General features: G+C 40.5%; 1 protein-coding gene across 3 annotated transcripts in view; it reads left to right on the forward strand.

Annotated features, from left to right (window-relative positions):
- Window positions 1-24,366, forward strand: part of cpne2 (copine II) — a 108,144-nt gene that overhangs the window by 60,626 nt on the left and 23,152 nt on the right. For all 3 annotated transcript variants that reach the window (XM_060923820.1, XM_060923822.1, XM_060923821.1), the window contains exons 11-14: window positions 7,657-7,790; window positions 7,935-7,989; window positions 9,982-10,033; window positions 11,799-11,932. In XM_060923820.1, the coding sequence (XP_060779803.1) occupies window positions 7,657-7,790; window positions 7,935-7,989; window positions 9,982-10,033; window positions 11,799-11,932 (375 nt within the window). The remainder of the gene's footprint in view (window positions 1-7,656; window positions 7,791-7,934; window positions 7,990-9,981; window positions 10,034-11,798; window positions 11,933-24,366) is intronic.

The following is a 24,366-nucleotide window of genomic DNA, read 5'->3' on the forward strand; positions in this document are numbered from 1 at the left end:
TAGCTATCGTTAGCAATAGCGCCTGCTCTGGATAGGTAAAAACAAACCATAACAACACATTTTTAAAGGAAACGGATTTCTAACGTATTATATTACACTTGTTAATGACGCAACATTGCATAGACACAAAACTACCCACTAGTACTAGTAAAAAAAAACTTTAGTAGCGTACAATGCTTAACATTCAAGTGTCTTGTACCGCTTGCCGCCATGTTGAAAAGGTTAAAGTTCATCTCATCTCGGCAACTCGTGTATCAAAATTTTCTACGAGTTGCCCAGTGGAAAATACCACAAGAGGGGGCGTTCATGTGTGCTTTCCATGTCGGCGTTTGGTATTTACCATAATTCCCATAGCACATGAACGCACCATAACTCTCTCTAACTGTCTACCAAGAGTATTCTCAATCTCACTGACATCACTCCCAGGAACCAGTAATGCAGAGTCATCGGCATATAAAAGAAGCTTACATTACACTTATATGCTTTGCACCGTTAAATTTCTTCACTGTAGTTAACCCCTTAAACTCCAATGATATTGATCATTCGTATTAGTTTCAGTACAGCTTCTGAACATGTCATAGACAGTATAAAGTGAGTAATGAGCTAACTGTGTAATGGGTTTCATACACAAACACACAAATACATAACATGAGACAAATGTAGATTTATAAGATGAATTGAATCTTGCATTAGAAACGTTGACATCACGGTATTACTTTATTTCATATTATGTTTTCATTGAGAACATGCTCACTTGCAAAAAGAACGGTTTTAGTATTGTTTTTAATGCTTCTCATGCCATATGCATGTCTGCTCTTTGGCTGGTGTGTGATGGAAGGCGAAGCTGCTCTGCATTCTTTCTGTACAGTGTCTGAGTGAAGAGCCTCTGCTCATGGTCCTTTATGTAACTCAGTCAAACGACACAGAAAGTGAGTGAAAGGCACGGGTTGCTATAGTGATGGCAGTGAAAGGGCCCTGACAGGAAAGAGATTCAGAGAGCTACAGGAAGGTCTGAGGAAAGCTGTTTTGCTGTACCTTCAACATATGAAACCTTTAAAAGCTGAAGTACACCACAGATGGACTGATGTTGTGCTCAAGATTACGAGCATTCTTGGCTGTACTTCCAAGGCTACGCTGGCTAAGAACTGCGATAAGAGTTCCTTTTTTTTTTTTTTTTGCTTTTTTCTTCCTCATTTCCTTCTTGACTAAGTCAGAGATAGACGTACACATGTTACAACTCAGTTCCTAAATCCCTTCTCCTAATTTGCCCCTAAAGACAGAAAGGGAAGGATAGATAGATAGATAGATAGATAGATAGATAGATAGATAGATAGATAGATAGATAGATAGATAGATAGATAGATAGATAGATAGATAGATTCAGTGAAAACAGAATAATCGTTCAATGTGCCATGATGTGCCGTTAGTCTTATGCTGGCTAAAATGGAGGGTGTTAATAAGGATATTCGGTCTCCAACAGTGCAAGCACATTCTGCTTGCTTTATCATTACAAGAGCACACTAAGCTTGGTATGTGAGCAGTTAACCCCCACATCAGCACTTTCAGCATCAGTGGAAGAGCAAAGGTCACAGGGTCAGCAGTAGCCAAGTAGACCGTGGGAGCAGGAACAGAACATCGACTTGCGTGGGCAACTGAGGCAGTGTAGATGATAGAAAAAAAAGATAATCAATGCATGCTAGACTGCAAGGCAATGGTCTGTAGAGAAGCTGAAGTGCATCAGATCATTAGACAACCAGATGCTTATCTGTATCGTTAGAATTATTAAAAATAAAACGATTTTCACAGAATTGGTGATAAATCGGCATTGTAGATGATGTAATGGGAAAACTGAGACTCAGACATAGTAAAGTGGTGAGGTTTAGCACAAATAGCATGTGTCTGTGGCAATAGTTTCTTATTCAGAACACTTACTGTAATTATTTTGGCAGCTGTCAGCAAAATACCTGCTTAGAGAAGAAACTCAGGTCTGTGTGGCGTACACTCTGTAACTGGTAGAAAAAAATTAATGGTCTGGACCAACAACATCTGACAAACCTGTCTGTCCAGAAAGCTTCCCTTCTTGCATTAGGTCCTTCTGGATTTGGAGATTCAAACTTTTTTTTTTTTGAGCAAACATCCACCTGAATGTTCACATGTAACATTCACCTACTATAACTTTTTCCTAAAAAAAATTCTTTGAAAGTATTTTTGATTAGATTCAATTAAATCTGAGCGTTTTGTCATTTTAGCAGAACCCCATACTTAAGAGAATATGGTAATGCATCGACCTGATTTGTGATCGCTTTTGCAACTGTACAACGTCCATACTACCGTTCAAAAGTTTGGGGTCACCCAGACAATTTAGTGTTTTCCATGAAAAGTCACACTTTTATTTACCACCATAAGTTGTAAAATGAATAGAAAATATAGTCAAGACATTTTTCTGGCCATTTTGAGCATTTAATCGACCCCACAAATGTGATGCTCCAGAAACTCAATCTGCTCAAAGGAAGGTCAGTTTTATAGCTTCTCTAAAGAGCTCAACTGTTTTCAGCTGTGCTAACATGATTGTACAAGGGTTTTCTAATCATCCATTAGCCTTCTGAGGCAATGAGCAAACACATTGTACCATTAGAACACTGGAGTGAGAGTTGCTGGAAATGGGCCTCTATACACCTATGGAGATATTGCACCAAAAACCAGACCTTTGCAGCTAGAATAGTCATTTACCACATTAGCAATGTATAGAGTGGATTTCTGATTAGTTTAAAGTGATCTTCATTGAAAAGAACAGTGCTTTTCTTTCAAAAATAAGGACATTTCAAAGTGACCCCAAACTTTTGAACGGTAGTGTACGTACGAACGACGAATGTGTACCACCGCAAGAAATCTGATCGTGAGTGCAAGGCAACGTATCTCATAAACACTTGGCCACCGGACAACAAAATTTGTATCTTTAGTTACATAAGACAGATGGGTTTTTATCCAGCACTTATTTTTAATTTGTTTTTAAAAAATAACATGGGACTATTTACTAAAACTGTAGCAGTCTCTGATGAGTGCATATGCATTTTATTCCTCTTGAACACAAGTATAGTATCAAACAATGCCGGGGTGGCCCTATATTTAGCCGGGACCATCCCCGGCCCAAACCATCAATGGTGGCCTGCTTGGAGCATGGGGAAAATAATTTTCACTAATTTTGGTCACTGATCTTATTCTTGCATTAATCATCAATTCAACTGCACTCTGCATTTTCACATGGCAGCCCAGACGCCGACAGCATCGCAGCAGATTAAATAGGCGCTACCAAATAAGGAAATTCTCCCCTCCCCTCTATTGCAGTTGGTTTGGTCCAAGACTCCTCCTCTGTATTGCGGGGAACTTAAACAACATTGGGGCGAAACAGCGCGCGTCAGTGATGGAGGGCAGAAAGAGGCCAGGTGGAACCGAAAGGGCGAAGCTTAAAAAAAGGAAGGAGGTGGCAGCAAAATGTGCCAAATTGACAGATATGTTCTCAAGACCAGCTGGTAGGTTACGAAAGATATGGAGTATGATAACCCTGTTTGTCGATTTTATCAGTCTATGCTAGGCCTATAATGTGTCGATAGTTTGCGATGTCAATTCAGCTTTTTGATGTCATGTGAAATCTCGCAATTTACACGGTATAGATGTGGTGTATGTCTTAATTCTAAGAAGAACCGGACATTGCTTTACATCCCAGTTATTAACAATTTTAGATGAACAGGTCCCAAATGTGCTGTTGCGCATTATTTCCTCATCCAGCCTATTTCATCTCGCTGTCACACCGTGCATTTCCACAGGCGTGCGCACATTGTGGTTATGAACACATAGGCCTAGAAGTCATATTTGATGTTAAATAATTGTTGTTAAATATATAACTTAGAAGAGGTGTATGCGTATGCCAATATTCTAAGCAGAATCGAACACTTGCTTTAGCCTACATTTCATTTAACCATTTTTGAGTTGCCTAATGCGCCCTCACGCTTTATCTGCCGGTTGCTGAGTACCCAGCATTGTTGATTTGCCATTATTTTCGAGGCGTATGCGGCATGTAATGCACAAACATTGGTTCAAATGCACGCGAGAACCTATATTGTTAAAGTGAAGTGAAGTGAAGTGAAGTTATACCTCTGATGGAGGCACATGGTAAACATAGCAGCGAGCATCTGTAGTATAACAAATAGAGCTTGATGGGCTGACTGCTCTGTCCATATGAGTGACGGCTCTGGCTGCACTTAATTCCTCCTCCATTTCAAAGTGGCCTGAATGTGAATTAAACTCCCGGACTGAAAACAGGGCCCACTCCGGCCCTGGTATCAAACACCGGACATCAAACACAGTACACAGAGCACCGTGAAAACTAAAGAAAACAAAACAGAAATAATTAACGTAACATGGTTGTAAACAAATACACAGTTTTGCAGAGTAATGTTTACAGACTATGCTCTGAATGTTGCACACCTTGCTCTGCTCAGTCAAGTGTGCAAACCTCTACCGGTTAGCTAAATGTGCACCAAAGCCTCTGCACTCACAGCCTCGTGCTAAACCACAGTTCAACCAATGCACCAAACACAAAAAAACACATTCAAACAGCACACACAAACTTTACATTGTTCATGAATGACATATCAGGGTGACAGACAGCAAAGTTTTATACCATACAACACTAAACCTCTGATGGAGGCACATGGTAAACACAGCAGCGAGCATCTGTAGTATAACAAATAGAGCTTGCTGGGCTGACTGCTCTGTCCGTATGAGTGACGGCTCTGGCTGCCACTTAAACACAATTTACAGTCATCGGGATAGTCCACTTTTAGGCAGTGCCAGTACTGTGCAAAAGTCTGAGGCACCCTATTTTTTTTTTACATACAAACTTTGCTATAGTTTTCTATTTTATGACTTCTACATTATCGAGTCAGAACAACAACATTTTAGAGTCCAAACGTTTGTTTTCCAGCACAAAATTAAATGTTACAGGAAAAAATTTTTTGTATCTGATCAGCATATTACATAAGAGACCACTTTTCAGATTAAAAAAGAAAACATAATGAAGGCTGCTGGGTTTTGGTGCAAAATGAAGAAGCGAGTGTGACCGTCAAAGTGCCCAGAAGAACTGTAGCTGGTTCTGTAAGATGCTCAGTAAAACCTACAGCTCATTTCCTTATAAAACTGCACTCATTGTACCTGAGACTTTTTTTTTTTAAAGCAAAGGGTCGTCTTGCACCCAATATCAACTTTGTTCCATTTATTATGGCTTACTGCTGTTTATAGTATTTTTTTAATGTTGAAACATTTCATTTCATTATTTTTAAGCCATTTTTGGGCTACAGCATTTCTTTACATGTGCCCAAGTCTTTTGCACAGTACTCTGTGTGTGTGTTTGTGTATGTATGTATGTATGTATGTATGTATGTATGTATAGGGGCAGCACGGTGGTGTAGTGGTTAGTGCTGTCACCTCACAGCAAGAAGGTCCTGGGTTTGAGCCCAGTGGCCGGCGAGGGCCTTTCTGTGCGGAGTTTGCATGTTCTCCCTGTGTCTGCATGGGTTTCCTTCGGGTGCTCCGGTTTCCTCCACAGTCCAAAGACATGCAGGTTAGGCTAACTGGTGACTCTAAGGCCCTGTCCACACGGCAACGGATTCAGGTGAATCCGATAAAATTTTTTATCGTTTCGGCCTGGCGTCCACACGGCACCGGCGTTTTGGGTGCCCCAAAACGATATTTTTTGAGAACGGTTTCCAGAGTGGAAAAATCTGGCAACGGCGCCGTTGCAAAGTCGTCTGGATGAGTAGAACGGATTTGTTTACGATGACGTCACAACCACATGACTAGAAGAAGGGGTTTATGGGCATGCATCCTACTTTTTCTATTGTTCTGGTGTCTCCGATGGGACCGTCTTACAGCGCACGTAGAGGTGTGGCATGTGTATTGCATCGTTTTCAGCAAGCGTTGCGTTGCCACATGTACCTGATATTTTACTGATCCGTTGCCCATGTGGACGTGATATTTTTTTTACCCGCTAAAAAAAAAATCTCGTTGCCGTTGTCGTGTGGATGTAGCCTAAATTGACCGTAGGTGTGAATGTGAATGGTTGTTTGTCTGTATGTGTCGGCCCTGCGATGACCTGGCGACTTGTCCAGGGTTTACCCCGCCTCTCATCCATAGTCAGCTGGGATAGGCTCCAGCTCGCCTGCGACCCTATAGGACAGGATAAGCGGCTACAGATAATGTGTGTGTGTGTGTGTGTGTGTGTGTATATATATATATATATATATATATATATATATATATATATATATATATATATATATTATACACACACACACAAGTTGACAGTAAATGCGTTGGTGCAACACAGTGTATTTACAGAAACCTTACTCTCAGTCCAGATCACTGAGAGGATTTCTAAAGTACAACTACTTTCAAATGTATACATTTCTGAATGTATCTAAACTTTGCATTTATTCCCTGTAATTTGATTATATATTTATATTTTGTGTGACTAAACTGTGTCCGATACCATGACAGGAAGATGTCAGAGACATGTGACTATCATACTGCAACCCATAATGTCCGTGCTGCTTGGCATGCACTTGGAGGATCAACTATGACCTGTTCACCCGCAGGCCAGCACATGAAATGGCACCCTCATTGTGTCACTCTCTATCACCATCTCTCCCTGCGTCTCTTACTTACACTCTGTCTATCTAACTGTCTGATACTAATGGTCAAGATCATGTGCTTATCACAATTACTCAGCCAATTAATCTATAAAACAGATTTATTGCACTTTGTCCTTTATCGTTTTATATATTATAGGCCTACATCCCAGGCTCCAGTTTGCCTGCGACCCTGTAGAACAGGATAAGCGGCTACAGATAATGGATGGATGGATGGATGGATAGGCCTACATCACTTAAAATATGTCTTCTCATTAATTGTTAATTTGTCCTTAATTAATGGAGGGTTAATATTTTAAATGCTAAATATAAAACAGTTAATCAACACAGTATAGTTGTATAAACAAACAAATACATAAACATATGAATAAAATGTAATGTTAAATTAATTCTATCTATCTATCTAGCTCAGTTTCTCTTTGTCTCACCATCTCTTTGTTCCTCTTTCATCTTTACTCTCCTCCCCTCCGCTCCTCTTCACCTGACAGGCTAGCAGTAGAGCCTCGAGAGTGATGTTGATGTTGGTACAGTAAGTAGTTGTGTAGTGTGGATCGTGACGGCTCAGGTTTGCACTCAACTCATAGTGGGTTGATAAACACTGCCTGAGGACAGAGTTGTCAGAACTCAGCTTGAGCAATGCTCACTTGTAAGCCCGCTTTAACAAAAACACTGCCTGTGGCTGGGAGCATTTGATCCAGTTCCAAATAAAGGAGGTTCACACAGCATTGCCGTGTGTGTGTGTGTGTGTGCAGTAATCCAGTCCAGTCAGACTGATGATGCATTGTTGCTTAAAGTGTCTAATAATATAACAGTATTTATCGTAATAAAGGATGAGCTCCCAGTGTGAATGTAATACCTTTAATTTTTGAAATATGTTCGTGAATTAACTTCCTTGATTACAGCTAATTTGTGATATTTAATAATATTTGTATATATGTGTGTACACTAGGTTGGCATTGACTTCACAGCTTCAAATGGGAACCCCAGGGAACCGTCCTCGTTACACTACATCAACCCGATGGGCAGCAACGAGTATCTCTCTGCCATCTGGGCCGTAGGACAGATCATACAGGATTATGACTCGTATGCGCCTGTGCTACACAAAGTCATTTTATTCATTACAAGAAGTGTTTCACTGATTTTTTCTAATGAGTATTGTCAATTGTTCAACAATTGTTAGACATTGTTGGGGTTGGTAAACATATGGACACTGTTTTCTGTCCACAGAGACAAAATGTTTCCTGCACTCGGATTTGGTGCTCAACTCCCGCCTGACTGGAAGGTGAGAAAGTGTGTGTGTGTGTGTGTGTGTGTGTGTGTGTGTGTGTGTGTGTTACTCATGTGAGAGTGAATTTGTGTGTTTTGATATTGGCAGCAGCTTAGAGATGGAATTAAGGTGAGCAAGGGAAAATTGAATGGCAGGCGAGATTGGGGGAACTTGATTTGAATTCAGAAATGGCAGAAATGGAGAGACGAACAAAATGTGTAATACATGAATATCCCAGTGATTATGCAACTGTCATCCCATCTGGGTTGCTATGGCACTGGAGTGATGAAAAAGACGAGAGAGAGAGAGAGAGAGAGAGAAGCATGTGTTGTGTATGGGTTTTTTTGTTGTTGTTTTTTTAAGAGTTCTAGATGATAAGAAAAAAATTACACATGTTCATTGCATAATGTAAAGAGGAAAAAAATGTTTTAAAAATGGAAGCTTGTAAAATCTTGGAAGCTACAGTGTCTTGCAAAAGTATTCATCCCCCCTTGGTATTTGTCCTGTTTTGTCACATTACAAGCTGGAATTAAAATGCATTTTTGGGGAGTTAGCACCATTTGATTTACACAACATGCCTACCACTTTAAAGGGGAAAATTGTTATTTTATTGTAACACAAACAATAATTAAGATGAAAAAACAGAAATCTGCAGTGTGCATAAGTATTCACCCCCTTTCGTATGAAGCACCTAAATAAGAGCTGCTCCAACCAGTTCACTTCATAAGTCACATAATTAGTTGATTAAGATCCACCTGTGTGCAATCAAAGTGTCACATGATCTGTCACATGATCTCTGTGTAAATCAACCTGTTCTGGAAGGACCCTGACTCTGCAACACGACTAAGCAAGCAACATGAGAACCAAGGAGCACTCCAACCAGGTCAGAGACAAAGTTGTGAAGAAGTATAGATCAGGGTTGGGTTATAAAAAATATCCCAAACTTTGAAAATCCCAGGGAGCACCATTAAATCCATTATAGCAAAATGGAAAGAATACGGCACCACTACAAACCTGACAAGAGAAGGCCGCCCACCAAAACTCACAGACCGGGCAAGGAGGGCATTAATCAGAGATGCAACAAAAACACCAAAGATAACACTGAAGGAGCTGCAAAGATCCACAGCGTAGATGGGAGTATCTGTCCATAGGACCACTTTAAGCTGTACACTCCACAGAGCGGGGCTTTATGGAAGATTGGCCAGAAAAAAGTCACTGCTTAAGAAAACACATTTGAAGTTTGCCCAACAGCATGTGGCAGACTCCCCAAACACATGGAAGAAGATTCTCTGGTCAACTGAAACTAAAATTGATCTTTTTGGCCCTCATGGGAAACGCCATATGTGGCGCAAACCCAACACCCTGAGAACGCCACTCCTACAGTGAAGCATGGTGGTGGCAGCATCATGCTGTGGGGATGTTTTTCATCTGCAGGGACAGGAAAGCTGGTCAGGACTGAAGGAAAGATGGATGGCACTAAATACAGGGCAGAGTAAACTACAGAGTAGTTTTGGCTTGAGGAATGGGCAAAAATCCCAGTGGCTAGATGTGCTAAGCTAATAGAGACATACCCCAAGAGACTTGCAGCTGTAATTGCAGCAAAAGGTGGCTCTACAAAGTATTGACTTTTGGGGTGTGTGGGGGTGAATACCTATGCACACTCCAGATTTCTGTTTTTTCATCTTAATTATTGTTTGTGTCACAATAAAACAACAATTTTCACTTTTAAAGTGGTAGGCATGTTGTGTAAATTAAATGGTACTAACACCCCCCCCCCCCCCCCCCCCCCAAAAAAAAAAATCCATTTTAATTCCAGCTTGTAATGTGACAAAACAGGACAAACACAAAGGGGGATGAGTACTTTTGCAAGACGCTGTATCTGGTGTAAATGGGGAACTGGAGTATTATAATCATGTTTTATCCAAATCAGTATAAACTGGACACTAAAGGCTCTTAAAGTGTTTATGCTGTTATATAAGTGTTGCTCTTTGTCTGCTCACATTACAGGTGTCCCATGAATTTGCTATCAACTTTGACCCTACCAATCCATTCTGCATCGGTGAGACAATTCTTTTATTTCTGGCACACTGTTGCTTTTTGGTACAAATTTGCAGCTTTTCGTATGCCTCAGATTCTCAGAAGTGGTGAATTCTTAATACAACCCCGATTCCAAAAAAGTTGGGACAAAGTACAAATTGTAAATAAAAACGGAATGCAATGATATGGAAGTTTCAAAATTCCATATTTTATTCAGAATAGAACATAGATGACATATCAAATGTTTAAACTGAGAAAATGTATCATTTAAAGAGAAAAATTAGGTGATTTTAAATTTCATGACAACAACACCTCTCAAAAAAGTTGGGACAAGGCCATGTTTACCACTGTGAGACATCCCCTTTTCTCTTTACAACAGTCTGTAAATGTCTGGGGACTGAGGAGACAAGTTGCTCAAGTTTATGGATAGGAATGTTAACCCATTCTTGTCTAATGTAGGATTCTAGTTGCTCAACTGTCTTAGGTCTTTTTTTGTCGTATCTTCCGTCTTATGATGCGCCAAATGTTTTCTATGGGTGAAAGATCTGGACTGCAGGCTGGCCAGTTCAGTACCCGGACCCTTCTTCTACGCAGCCATGATGCTGTAATTGATGCAGTATGTGGTTTGGCATTGTCATGTTGGAAAATGCAAGGTCTTCCCTGAAAGAGACGTCGTCTGGATGGGAGCATGTGTTGCTCTAGAACCTGGATATACCTTTCAGCATTGATGGTGTCTTTCCAGATGTGTAAGCTGCCCATGCCACACGCACTAATGCAACTCCATACCATCAGAGATGCAGGCTTCTGAACTGAGCGCTGATAACAACTTGGGTTGTCCTTCTCCTCTTTAGTCCGAATGACACGGTGTCCCTGATTTCCATAAAGAACTTCAAATTTTATTCGTCTGACCACAGAACAGTTTTCCACTTTGCCACAGTCCATTTTAAATGAGCCTTGGCCCAGAGAAGACGTCTGCGCTTCTGGATCATGTTTAGATACGGCTTCTTCTTTGAACTATAGAGTTTTAGCTGGCAACGGCGGATGGCACGGTGAATTGTGTTCACAGATAATGTTCTCTGGAAATATTCCTGAGCCCATTTTGTGATTTCCAATACAGAAGCATGCCTGTATGTGATGCTTTGCCGTCTAAGGGCCCAAAGATCACGGGCACCCAGTATGGTTTTCCGGCCTTGACCCTTATGCACAGAGATTCTTCCAGATTCTCTGAATCTTTTGATGATATTATGCACTGTAGATGATATGTTCAAACTCTTTGCAATTGTACACTGTCGAACTCCTTTCTGATATTGCTCCACTATTTGTCGGCGCAGAATTAGGGGGATTGGTGATCCTCTTCCCATCTTTACTTCTGAGAGCCGCTGCCACTCCAAGATGGTCTTTTTATACCCAGTCATGTTAATGACCTATTGCCAATTGACCTAATGAGTTGCAGTTTGGTCCTCCAGCTGTTCCTTTTTTGTACCTTTAACTTTTCCAGCCTCTTATTGCCCCTGTCCCAACTTTTTTGAGATGTGTTGCTGTCATGAAATTTCAAATGAGCCAATATTTGGCATGAAATTTCAAAATGTCTCACTTTCGACATTTGATATGTTGTCTATGTTCTATTGTGAATACAATATCAGTTTTTGAGATTTGTAAATTATTGCATTCCGTTTTTATTTACAATTTGTACTTTGTCCCAACTTTTTTGGAATCGGGGTTGTATTATAATCTTGTTGATGTCGAAGTAATAAGGGGTAATGGCTACCCATTTGTGTTGTGTGCAGGTGTTGAGGGCATCGTTCAGGCGTATTCCACCTGCTTACCTCACATCCGCTTTTATGGCCCAACTAACTTTGCCCCCATAATCAACCACGTGGCACGTTTCGCTTCACAGGCCCTGCAGCAAGACACAGCAGCGGTGAGGGCAACATTTTATACCATTCTTACAGAAACAGCTCCATGGTGAATTGAACTGAACTGAATTTATTGAGGTAAAATAACATGCAAATCAGCTATAGCATTATACATACAGTATACACCACAACTGATTTGATTTTATTTTATTTGGCAATATAAATATATATGATAAAAACATACATGTACATATCGCCGAGGATGACACAAAAAGCATTAAAATACACTTATTTCCATTGTGGTCCTCAAGATGACAAGATGGTTGTGGCAAACTTGGCACGTAAAAATAATAAATTTGACAACGTAAATATTTAAATTATAAACATACTATGATTAAACTAATTTATCACTAGAAACAAAAATTATATTTAAAAAACATAATTAAAATTAACATAGTAGACACTCGTAAAATAATAAGTATTTAACCATTGTAAAAAATAAAAATTACTGTACAATTTTGGCACCTAATACATACATAACTAATAATAACTAAAATTGTTATTTTCTTCATTCATTATTCTAGCCATTAGGTGTTCCTTTACACATTTTTTGAAAGTAAACTTTGAATCTATTTGTCTTACTTCGATTGGCAATCCATTCCAGCATTTAACACCACAAAATAAAAAAGAATTCTTTCCAAACCCATTCACCCTAGGGACAAAAAAAGCTGATTGACTCTGTCTTGTATTATGTGTTTGTGCTGCACTATGAAATTGACCTTTCAGGTATGAAGGAGCATTTCCACGCTTAATGTTAAACATGTGATTTAGTTGGAGTTGCTCAACTCTATACTGTACAGGCAGCAAACCAACTTTGGAGAACTCTGCTACACCAATGTGTGCTCTGGGAGAGAGGTCTAATATGAACCTTATCACCTAAAACTAAACCAAGGATTACACAAAAAGTCCCACAATAAAGTTTCCACTGTAGTCCCACAATAAAGTTTCAAGATGGCAGGAACAAGATAAAAAAACAAACTAGAAATACAAACAGTGGAAATTGCTCATAAGTATATGACGAGGACATCAGCAGAAATATTACTAAGTATAATAGCATAAAAAGACAATTATAGATTTTGTTTTTAAAAAAGTGCCTTTTAACAGTCCTTTTAAAAGGCACTTTTCACAAAATCCGTAACTGTCTTTTTTTTTTCCCATGGTACACAAATACTTGTTTAGAAGTTGCTGCTATTGCTGTATTATTTATCACCATTATTTTTGACGAGTTCGATGCAACAAGGCCTCATTTATTTCAGCTTAGAAATGGAATGGACATATTTTGACACCAGCAGTTTCATCGTTATTATGAACACAAGACATTGACGGTTACTCCTTCACAGGCTTGCAGTAGTATTCGAGTCCAGGACTTGGACTTGAGTCTGACTCGTGCCCTAGTTTTAAGGACTCATGACTTGACTTGGACTTGTGCATTAACTGCATTAGGACTCGGCAATTGGAGACGAGGACTCTGATTTTTTCTTTATTTTTTGTAACATGCCATAATAATTTGGCATGAGATATTTACTGTATATCTACATTAATTTTACACTAATTTCGTGCAAGAGTGTCACATCTGCGCGCCTTGACGCGTGCATCAGATAGACTCTTGGGCGTGCTCCGGACAGTGCGCACGCCATAAACAGCTCACACCTGCATAGGTTTAAGGCGCAATCAGTGCGCTGATATAAAAACTGTGAAGAGACACTTACTTTGCAAAGTATTGAGTTGTGTTGCTGATATATTACCAAGCCTTATTTCCTTGTTTGGGTTCCTGATCCCTGATTTCCTGTTTCTCGTCTTTTATTCTGCTGAGTCTACGATAGCCTGTTTGTGTCTCGCTCGACCTACTGCCTGTTTCAGTTTTACGATTTTGCCCACCGTTCCGGGGTAGGTTTCCCAATAACGCTGCCCTTTAGGGCTAAAGAGAGAGTTGAGAGACTTTCTTCAGCAACGAACATTGTCTCTGTACATGGTTTTCCCGAACTTACTTGTCAGAAGGAGTCTAAATAGGAACATTACGAAGAGCTTCTTTACAATGCGCGTCCCCGATATAGGCATTCGTTTTTTGCCAAAAAACAATGAAATATAAAGTTTTTAAGATGTTAAAATATTGTATTGTCATTAAGCATTGCATATATAATGTGGTAATTAATAATTGAAACTATTTTATATTTTTGGGCAATATTTTTTTATTCCAAGCATTTTTTTTTAACTAAATGAATAAACATTCACATGAAAGAATGAGCAAATAATAAACTAAATAAATGTGTTCTCCATGCCTGATTATTTCATTGTTACCCAAACATACAGTCAGGATTATTTCAACTGTTCTCCATAATGCCAAGCTGGCAATATTCTCCCTTATATCAGCACGCACAGACAGAGAGAGAGAGAGAGAGAGAGAGGTTTTAATCTGTGTGTACCTAAGGAGGTTGAATTTACATACACACATACTTTTGTATACAAGGAGGTCAATCAAATGGTGCGGTTGGAGTGTTGGACTCGACTCGGATCAATAGTGGACTCGACTGGAAATTTCTTTAATGATTTGGACTTGACTCGGACTTGAACACTGGGAACTCAGACTCGAGGTTTAGTGACTCGACTACAACACTGCTCTTTCACTTGCATGAAAGGATTCTTGTAAGTGAATCAGAATATTTAAATGTTCTTCAATGGTTAAAAACTTAATTACTTGATGGAATCCTATTACGTATCTTATCTTGGCTTAAGAATTCTTGCCTTTTTCAGAACATGAGTGGAAACTGCAAAGGATCCACACCCACCTTCTGTAATTCCCTTCAGAAACAGTTTCCACCCGCCTCTGCTGGTAGAACAGTGTTTCTCATTGTGGTTCTCCAAGCGCTGCCAAGTTAGTCTGGGAATAGTGGGCAGTGTACTGGGACATGTGCAGAAATGTGTAACCAAACGTCGAGAGCAGAACCTAGCCTAATGAAAACAATGTGGCTGTGTTGATCCAGCTAGACGCTCAGTTTTTCATTGGTCAAACTCGGCTTGCTGTACAGGCTCAGAGTGAGTGTATGTATTGACAGCTTCAGAGGTGCACATGTCACCAGTTAACCTAACCTGCATGTCTTTGGACTGTGGGGGAAACCGGAGCACCCGGAGGAAACCCACGCGGACACGGAGAGAACATGCAAACTCCACACAGAAAGGCCCTCGCCGGCCACAGGGCTCGAACCCGGACCTTCTTGCTGTGAGGCGACAGCGCTAACCACTACACCACCGTGCCGCCCTTGATTGAAATCATAGGAAATTAATTGTACATTTATTGTAAAGAAGCAAAAGTAATTGTACAACAGCTGAGCAGTGGTTTTTTGGCCGTCCATAAATTTCTAGCATCATTCATAATTTACGGTAGTCTGAGCTATTTTTGTAGTTCATGAATTAGATACCTCAGTATCATTATTTTATATGGTTTATTTATTTTATTATTTAAGACATATTTATTCTAGATATGGTGGTGGGTTTTTGTTTTTTTTACTTTTTTTTTTCAACCAAAGACGTGTTCTTGTCAAGAAAATACCCCAGAGGAAGCCTGAGAAGGATTTAAACCGAGATATGGCAAAAACATGAGGTCTGTTCTAATCAGCTGTCTGGCATGTTGTTAGGAAACAAGAACGTACTCCTGAAAGAGAAAAGAAAAGAAAAAAGCTAAGTAGCTTATTGTTAGGCAGCAGCGATGGCTGCAGTTTCTGGTAATGCTTTTATTAAACAGGGCAAATAGCATACAGATCCAAAAAACACTGACGATGGGCAGAAGATCAGGTGATATTCAGACAGGATATCGAAGGCAGAGACAAAATCACAAAACAGGGAAACAAACCAGATCTAAAGACAGGAGCATAAACATAGGCAAGAAGGCTTGGCGCATCAGCTGCAGAGCAGATCTGAGCAGATACTTTGCAGTGAGTGAAAGTTCAAAGTCTCTATTTAAAAGGTGTGTGGATGACTGAAACATGTCAATGTGTGATGTGGCTGGGTTCTATAGTCCTTGGCGGCCATAACTGTTGGCCATGGTGTGTTCTGGGAAATGGATTTCAACGCTGATTGTGGCACTGATGTGACACTGATGACTGAAGACTACATTCTCAAACAGAAAAACAGATAACCTGTACATGTTGGTAAACATGTCAAAAACTACAATAAGGACCTGCGGTGGACCAAACTAAATTCAGCATGGCTAAAAACCGAATAAGCCGATAAGTATAATATTTAATTGCAATTAGTTGCCAATACCGGCACGGTGGTGTAGTGGTTAGCACTGTCACCTCACAGCAAGAAGGTCCGGGTTCGAGCCCCGTGGCCGGCGAGGGCCTTTCTGTGCGGAGTTTGCATGTTCTCCCCGTGTCCGTGTGGGTTTCCTCCGGGTGCTCCGGTTTCCCCCACAGCCCAAAGACATGCAGGTTAGGTTAACTGGTGACTCTAAATTGACCGTAGGTGTGAATGTGAGTGTGAATGGTTGTCTGTGTCTATGTGTCGGCCCTGCGATGACCTGGCGACTTGTCCAGGGTGTACCCCGCCTTTCACCCGTAGTCAGGTGGGATAGGCTCCAGCTTGCCTGCGACCCTGTAGCTACAGATAATGGATGGATGGATGGATGGATGGTTGCCAATGCGAGTCACGATATAAGGTTACTAAAATCGAAAACGTAATTGAATAACATGTTAATTAAGAAATAAAGCTAGCTTAAAAAGATCTAACCAAATGCCTTAAGGATTCGTGGATGGATTTTTTTCCTCAAGCAATAAGCTGATTCATACTGCAAAGGCAACTGTGGAGTTGGGTCAGGTCTAAAAATGGTTTGTTCTTAACTAACCAAGTTTATTACTTGCATTTCACTTGTTAAAGACGAGATCGATGGCAAAATGCTGCTGAAATAACTAGGAACTAAAAACGGTTTGAAGTACAGTTCCGTCTCGGCATAAATGGAGGCAATATCCAGAATCTAGTGATATTTTTGGGTCACAGACTTCAAGCAGTAATCGGTGGGAAGACATTCAAAAATCTCAACTTTGTATTAAATTATTTTTAATCTTATTATTTACAGTTTTAAAAGAAATTGATTCTTATATGGGGCGGCATGGTGGTGTAGTGGTTAGCGCTGTCGCCTCACAGCAAGAAGGTCCGGGTTCGAGCCCCGTGGCTGGCGAGGGCCTTTCTGTGCGGAGTTTGCATGTTCTCCCCGTGTCCGCGTGGGTTTCCTCCGGGTGCTCCGGTTTCCCCCACAGTCCAAAGACATGCAGGTTAGGTTAACTGGTGACTCTAAATTGACCGTAGGTGTGAATGTGAGTGTGAATGGTGGTCTGTGTCTATGTGTCAGCCCTGTGATGACCTGGCGACTTGTCCAGGGTGTACCCTGCCTTTCGCCTGTAGTCAGCTGGGATAGGCTCCAGCTTACCTGCGACCCTGTAGAACAGGATAAAGCGGCTACAGATAATGAGATGAGATGATTCTTATATGGATCAGTTAAAGCTATAGTGTACGAGATATTTATGTTTAAAAAAATGAATCGGGGTCATCAGATACTCTATAATATGATGTTCCTGAGTTGCTGTAAGCTGCCCTGATAATATTGTAAATCGTAAATCTCAGTCAGTGCTGTGCCAGGCGTGTTGAGTTGCAACTAGTGGGTAATTTGTCCTGAACCATCATCCCGTCCCAGCTGAAAGAACTCTGGCTGCATGGTGACTGGCAGGAACCACAGCTAAAAGTGATGGAGCGTTTGAGAGCATGAGAATATAAACCAGCTAAACAGGATGCGTAATGGAGTTTTAGGTTTTCTCTGTAATTTGGTGGGAAGCTGGTGCACGATAGTCCATTTATCCTCATTGGGGGCGTACCAATAGTTGTTCCTGCTTGCTTTACTGTATGTATTTTATCTGCAGGTACATTTTATTCTCTGAACTGTTTTAGCTAGCATGCTAACATAGGTCATTTGGTGGCGAACCAATGTTTGGTGTGTTTTTCTGTACTTTATACAGTTAAATGCTGGTCATATGTGTTGAGAGTAAGGAGAGCAAGGTTTTTGGTAGCTTTTCGTGTATGCGATTGTTTTTTTTATTTTAATACATCTTTTCATTTGTTGCTATTATGTTTAGCTTTTGTGCTAACAGTGTGTGCGTTTTATGGTTTTCAGTAATTTATGCATCTAAAACTTGATTATATCTGATGTGTTAACTGATTGACTAAAACTATAAAGAGTGACTATGAAGTTACTATTTACATAGCGCTAAACATATGAGATTTTATGCCTAGTGTATCTGATTTGACCTCAAAGCCTTTCATAAATCAGGATCTTAAAATCACAGAATTGTCAGATAGAACTGTATAATTCCAAGGTTATGGTTTTCTCATCTCATCTCATTATCTCTAGCCGCTTTATCCTGTTCTACAAGGTTGCAGGCAAGTTGGAGCCTATCCCAGCCGACCATGGGTGAGAGGTGGGGTACACCCTGGACAAGTCGCCAGGTTATCGCAGTGCTGACACAGAGACAAACAACCATTCACACTCACATTCACACCTACAGCCAATTTAGAGTCACCAGTTAACCTAACCTGCATGTCTTTGGACTGTGGGGGAAACCGGAGCACCCGGAGGAAACCCACGCGGACACGGGGAGAACATGCAAACTCCGCACAGAAAGGCCCTCGCCAGCCACGGGGCTCGAACCCGGACCTTCTTGCTGTGAGGCGACAGCGCTAACCACTACACCACCGTGCCGCCGGTTATGTTTTTTGGGTTTTTTTTCAATCCCAGTATGCTGGAGTATAGATCAAACTATACAAACGTTGTTACTGGTCAATATATCCACCAAATCATCAGCTTCTTGTACTAAATGGTTTCCAGCGTCACTAAGGCTCAGGTACAGTCATTAGCAAGGAGCTAAAAGTCATTAGAAGTATCTTTATACTCCTTTCCCCCCACCATATTGTTGTAAAAGCACGACTTTGTGTTATCTTCATGCAAATCCTGAGAAGAGTTCATAAACAGATATGTTTCTTCTGAACTGAGTTGTCCAGTGATGCACTCAAACAGCTCCTACACATGTGGGTATGTCTGGGTAGCTTTAAATGTGGTTGTATGTGTTGTATTCCTCAGAACTAGATCCTAATTGCTTCGTAAAAAAATCCCACAAAATACAGTATGCCTGGGGTTGTCAGTTCAAAGTCTGCTGAGCCACTTTGAACAGACACAGCACTCCTAGTTTCTCCTGGCATTATTATCAACCCAGCTGAGAACAGCCATTACATTTTCTTTTCAATTAAAGATATTTATAGTGGCTGATTCGGCGAACAAATGTTCTCTCCTTTTTTCCACTCTTCATGGGTTTTAATGACTAATGAGGCAGAGCCCTCAGGTCTGCTTTTTTTGCAGGCCATCGCATTGCCTGCCTTATACGAGCAGAGACACAAGGGCGTGTTTTATTTTTTATTATTATTATTATTACAATAAGAACACAGGTAGATGATGTGAAGGTTCTGATGAGGTTTCTGAACACGGAACCACTCACAGATCAGTAAGTATAGAGAGGTAATCGACTGTCCAATACAGATCATTCTGGTCAGCATGAAATAATAATTCTGGCCAGCAAGACTTCGTCTTGCTGGCCAGAATTATTATTTCATGCTGACCAGAATGATCTGTATTGGACATTCATCTTGCTGGCCAGAATTATTTCATGTTGACCAGAATGATCTGTATTGGACAGTCAATTACAGTCCCCCAGTCTTATCTCGCTATACTGCTGGAGTGTCGTTCTGAACATTTCTTAGCACATTAAAAGTATTGTTTTCTGAACATGCAGTGCACATGCATACATTAGTTCAGCAACAGCATTTCCCAAATGTGTATAAAACATAAAATGGCTTCTTGCTGCCTAAACACAGAGACGAACACATTCCCTGTAACCAATGAGTTTGTGCTTGGTAGGAGGACATAATAGTTACCATTTAACCTCCTTCAAGAGGGCCTCGGAGCTTTTTGTCCCTAATTGTACCCTGTCACCTCCAAGAGATAAAAATGGAGAGAGAGAGCTAGAGCGAGCGAGATGGAGAATATGAATTGTCACTAACAGAAAGCGAACAGTGCTGTAATTTTTGTAGTGAAGCAAACAAAAGCAGGAAAAGAGACAAAGCTGAAGATGTTTTAACAGATTTCACCAGGCTGTATAAAATGTTATTGGACTGTAAGTCTTTGTTATTATATTTAATGGTTATTCCATGCAATCGAGTCGTACATGAGCTGATAGCCGACGAGGCATGGAGCGCCAAGCTGGCTATAAACCATGTACGACGAGATTGAGTGAAATAACTGTTTCATTCTATCCACATTCACTGGATTTTAAGAAGCAGAGCATTTTTATTTTTATGTTTTGCAGATTCGATAAATAAAAACTTTATACAAAACGTCCAACAAAATCATTTCCGCTGAGAATGTAAACAAACCGGCGAAATGACGGTAGCAATTTGTGGAAAAAATGCAGTCATAATAATTCTTGAAAAATAAAAAAGATATGTTCTTACCATCAAATACATTTATTCCATATTTTGTTGCTTTTTTTATTTTTCAGGGTTTTTGTTGTTCTTCTTTAGAGTTTTTTGGCCATTGGCAAACCAACTTAAAGGTGCATTACTGTCACCGACTGGGCTGGAGTGTGGAGCAGGAGATATTGGGGAGGGGGCATTCTTTTAGCTATTTCTTCTTCTTCTTTTGGCTGCTCCCAATTGGGGTCGTCGCAGCAGATCTTTCGTCTCCATTGCTCCCTGTCTTCCACATCCTTCTCTACCACACCTGCCACTTTCATGCCCTCTCTCACCACATCCATGTATCTCCTCTTTGGCCTTCCTCGTTTTCGTGTGCCTGGCAGCTCCATCCTCAGCATTCTCCTTCCAACATGCTCTGCATCTCTTCTCAGGATGTGCCCATACCATCTCAGTCTCATCTCTCTTAGCTTAATTCCCAAGCTCTCCACATGTGCTGTCCCTCTGATGTGCTTGTTCCTTATCCTGTCCAACCTTGTCACTCCCATCGCAAACCTTAACATCCTCAACTCCGCCACCTCCAACTTTGCCTCCTGTCTCTTCGTTAGGGGTACGGTCTCCAATCCATACATCACAGCTGGTCTCACTACCGTCTTATACATCTTACCTTTCACTTTTGCTGGGACTTTCCTGTCACAAATGACTCCCGAAATCCTTCTCCAACTGCTCCACCCTGCCTGCACTCTCTTCCTCACCTCACTATCGCAGCCCCTGTTTTCCTGCACAGTTGACCCCAGGTACTTGAATTCACCAACTTTCTTTACGTCTACTCCTTGCATCTTCACTACACTCTCATCCCCATTCTCATTGATGCACATGTATTCTGTTTTGCTACTGCTCACCTTCATTCCTCTTCGTTCCAATGCATCCCTCCATCTCTCCAAACCCAACTCAACCTCCTTTCTACTTTCACCACATATCACAATATCATCCGCAAACATCATGTTCCATGGTGACTCTTGCCTCACTTCGTCCATCAAGCTATCCATCACTATGGCAAACAAGAAAGGACTCAAAGCAGATCCTTGATGGAGTCCCACCTTCACCTTGAACCATTCAGTTGTTCCAACTGCACACCTCACTGCTGTTTCACTGTTCTCATACATGTCTTGCACCACTCTAATATACTTCTCATTCACTCCACTCTTTCTCATACAATACCATAACTCATCTCTCGGCACTCTATCGTATGCCTTCTCCAGGTCTACAAACACACAATGTAGCTTTCTCTGGTCTTCTCTATAGGATATTATTTTAGCTATTTCTGTTTCTTTTAAATACTTTAACAATTTTTGGGGGTTTATTTTCGAGTAGAGTTTTTATTTTGTCCTTGGTTAGTTCAGCAACATGCTCCACCATTTTGCATCCAAAGACATGCAGTTAGGTTGACGTGGGGCGGTCTTGGGCTGAGGTGCCCTTGAGCAAGGTACCAAACCCCTGACTGCTCCCCGGGCGCTCTGGGCTGCTCACTGCTCTGGGTGTGTGTGTGTGTGTGTGTGTGTGTGTGTGTGTGTGTGTTCACTGCTTCAGATGGGTTAAATGCAGAGGATGAATTTCACTCTGCTTGAAGTGTGCATGTGACGAATAAAGGTTTCTTCTTCTTTTTCTCTACTCATGGTATATGAGCTGATATCCTAGTAGTAGAGTAGCCAATCAAAGCACGTGATTGCTCATATCCAGTGAATGTGGATAGAATAACATATATTGTAACTGAAGGGGTTATCTCACCATATTAACGATTTTAAAAAATACTTCTTGGTTGTAGTTTTGTCTTTAGCAAGTCAGATTAGGAACTTATCAAACACATTTCCTTACTTGATATATTACAGGTTCTTTACCAACATGTGGTATTACAGTGATTCATTTTTTAGCACTGTATGAAATATTACACAGTCTCATTCCTGAGCACTGACTTTGACTGAGCCAAACCTTTAACTGCATGCATCTGTACATTCTGTCTTCCTCAGTGTGTATATCACAGTGAAACTGAGATAAGGAGACACTAATGAGCGTGTTTCTTGTACATTAAAGGCCTGGAGTTCAGAGAGGCCTGAGGAGGCCATGGGGAGGTTCACGTTGTGTGTTCTCTTTGTGTCTGCTTTCAGTTTGTATTATTCATGTATGGATGTAGTGTATGTTTTTGTCCTCCGTTTTGAAAAGTGCCAGGGACAAAAATGCTGGTAGAGTCATGCTGCAGCTCAGAGACTGTAGTGAGATTTTTTTCTTTTTTTTTTTGCATCAGTCACTTGGAATGATCACTTGCAAGATAGATGATGAACTAGGTCTGAAAGCAAACAGAAAGTGTTTCTGAAACTTTTATTTTTTAGTTTTTATCTTCAAGTAGGGTGGCACGGTGGTGTAGTGGTTAGTGCTGTCACCTCACAGCAAGAAGGTCCTGGGTTTGAGCCCCGTGGCCGGCGAGGGCCTTTCTGTGCGGAGTTTGCATGTTCTCCCCGTGTCCGTGTGGGTTTCCTCCGGATGCTCCGGTTTCCCCCACAGTCCAAAGACATGCAGGTTAGGTTAACTGGTGACTCTAAATTGACCGTGAGTGTGAATGGTTCTATGTGTCAGCCCTGTGATGACCTGGTGACTTGTCCAGGGTGTACCCCGCCTTTCAGCTGGGATAGGCTCCAGCTTGCCTGCGACCCTGTAGAACAGGATAAAGTGGCTACAGATAATGAGATGAGAGCTTCAAGTCACGTTTCATTAAAATATGGGAATGAAATGTTTCTATATTAAATATAGAAATGTGTCCAGATTACTCATCACTTTTCCCTTATCAAAAAGAAGTATACTTCCAGGGGCGTGGCTAAGATTTTTCAAAGGGGGGGGGTCACACACTGACTGGCAGCCTGAGTACATTATGTAACAAAAATAATTACCATTGCTAGTTTTAGGTAGCTTAGAAACCGTCTCTTCCATTATTGCTGTTTCTTGATGTTGTGTTTTTGAAAGAGCACGCTAAAACTTAGCTTTGAAGCCACAAAATGCAACTTTGATGGAAAAAAATACATAATAAATTGCTTACCTCTCTTCACATTGAAAGAAGGAGGAAAGTTTCGCTTGTTTTGACATGGCGAATTATTAACACAAGAGGAAATACTCGTAATTCGCAACTAAAAAGACTGCAGCTACACTGGCAGCTTGACCATGCTTTCTAGCGCGATCGTGTTGCGCTTGTGCAGAACTGGGTTTCTTTTGTCCTGCAAGTATACCACAAGTCAACTAGTATTAGTATATAAATATTAGTATATAAATACTAATAGTTTACTAGTTCTATACTCTTTAGTTTACAAACACATACATCATAGTATACTGGAAATATACTATGGGTTTACTTGTTTTATACTTCTAGTCCACTTTTTAGTTTACTAAAGTATATTTTGTAATATACTGGAAATATACTATTGGTTTACTCATTACACACTTCTAGTCCACTTTTTAATTTATAAATGTATACTTTATAGCATATTGGAAATATACTATTAGTTACTGGTTATATACAGTGGTGCTTGAAAGTTTGTGAACCCTTTAGAATTTTCTATATTTTTTGCATTAATATGACCGAAAACATCATCAGATTTTCACACAAGTCCTAAAAGTAGATAAAGAGAACCCAGTTAAACAAATGAGACAAAAATATTATATTTGGTCATCTATTTATTGAGGAAAATGATCCAATATTACACATCTGTGAGTGGCAAAAGTATGTGAACCTCTAGGATTAGCAGTTAATTTGAAGGTGAAATTAGAGTCAAGTGTTTTTCAATCAATGGGATGACAGTCAGGTGTGAGTGGGCACCCTGTTTTATTTAAAGAACAGGGATCTATCAAAGTCTGATCTTCACAGCACATGTTTGTGGAAGTGTATCAT

The sequence above is a fragment of the Neoarius graeffei genome, chromosome 6 (genome assembly GCF_027579695.1).
Source record: "Neoarius graeffei isolate fNeoGra1 chromosome 6, fNeoGra1.pri, whole genome shotgun sequence".
Lineage (NCBI taxonomy): Eukaryota > Metazoa > Chordata > Actinopteri > Siluriformes > Ariidae > Neoarius > Neoarius graeffei.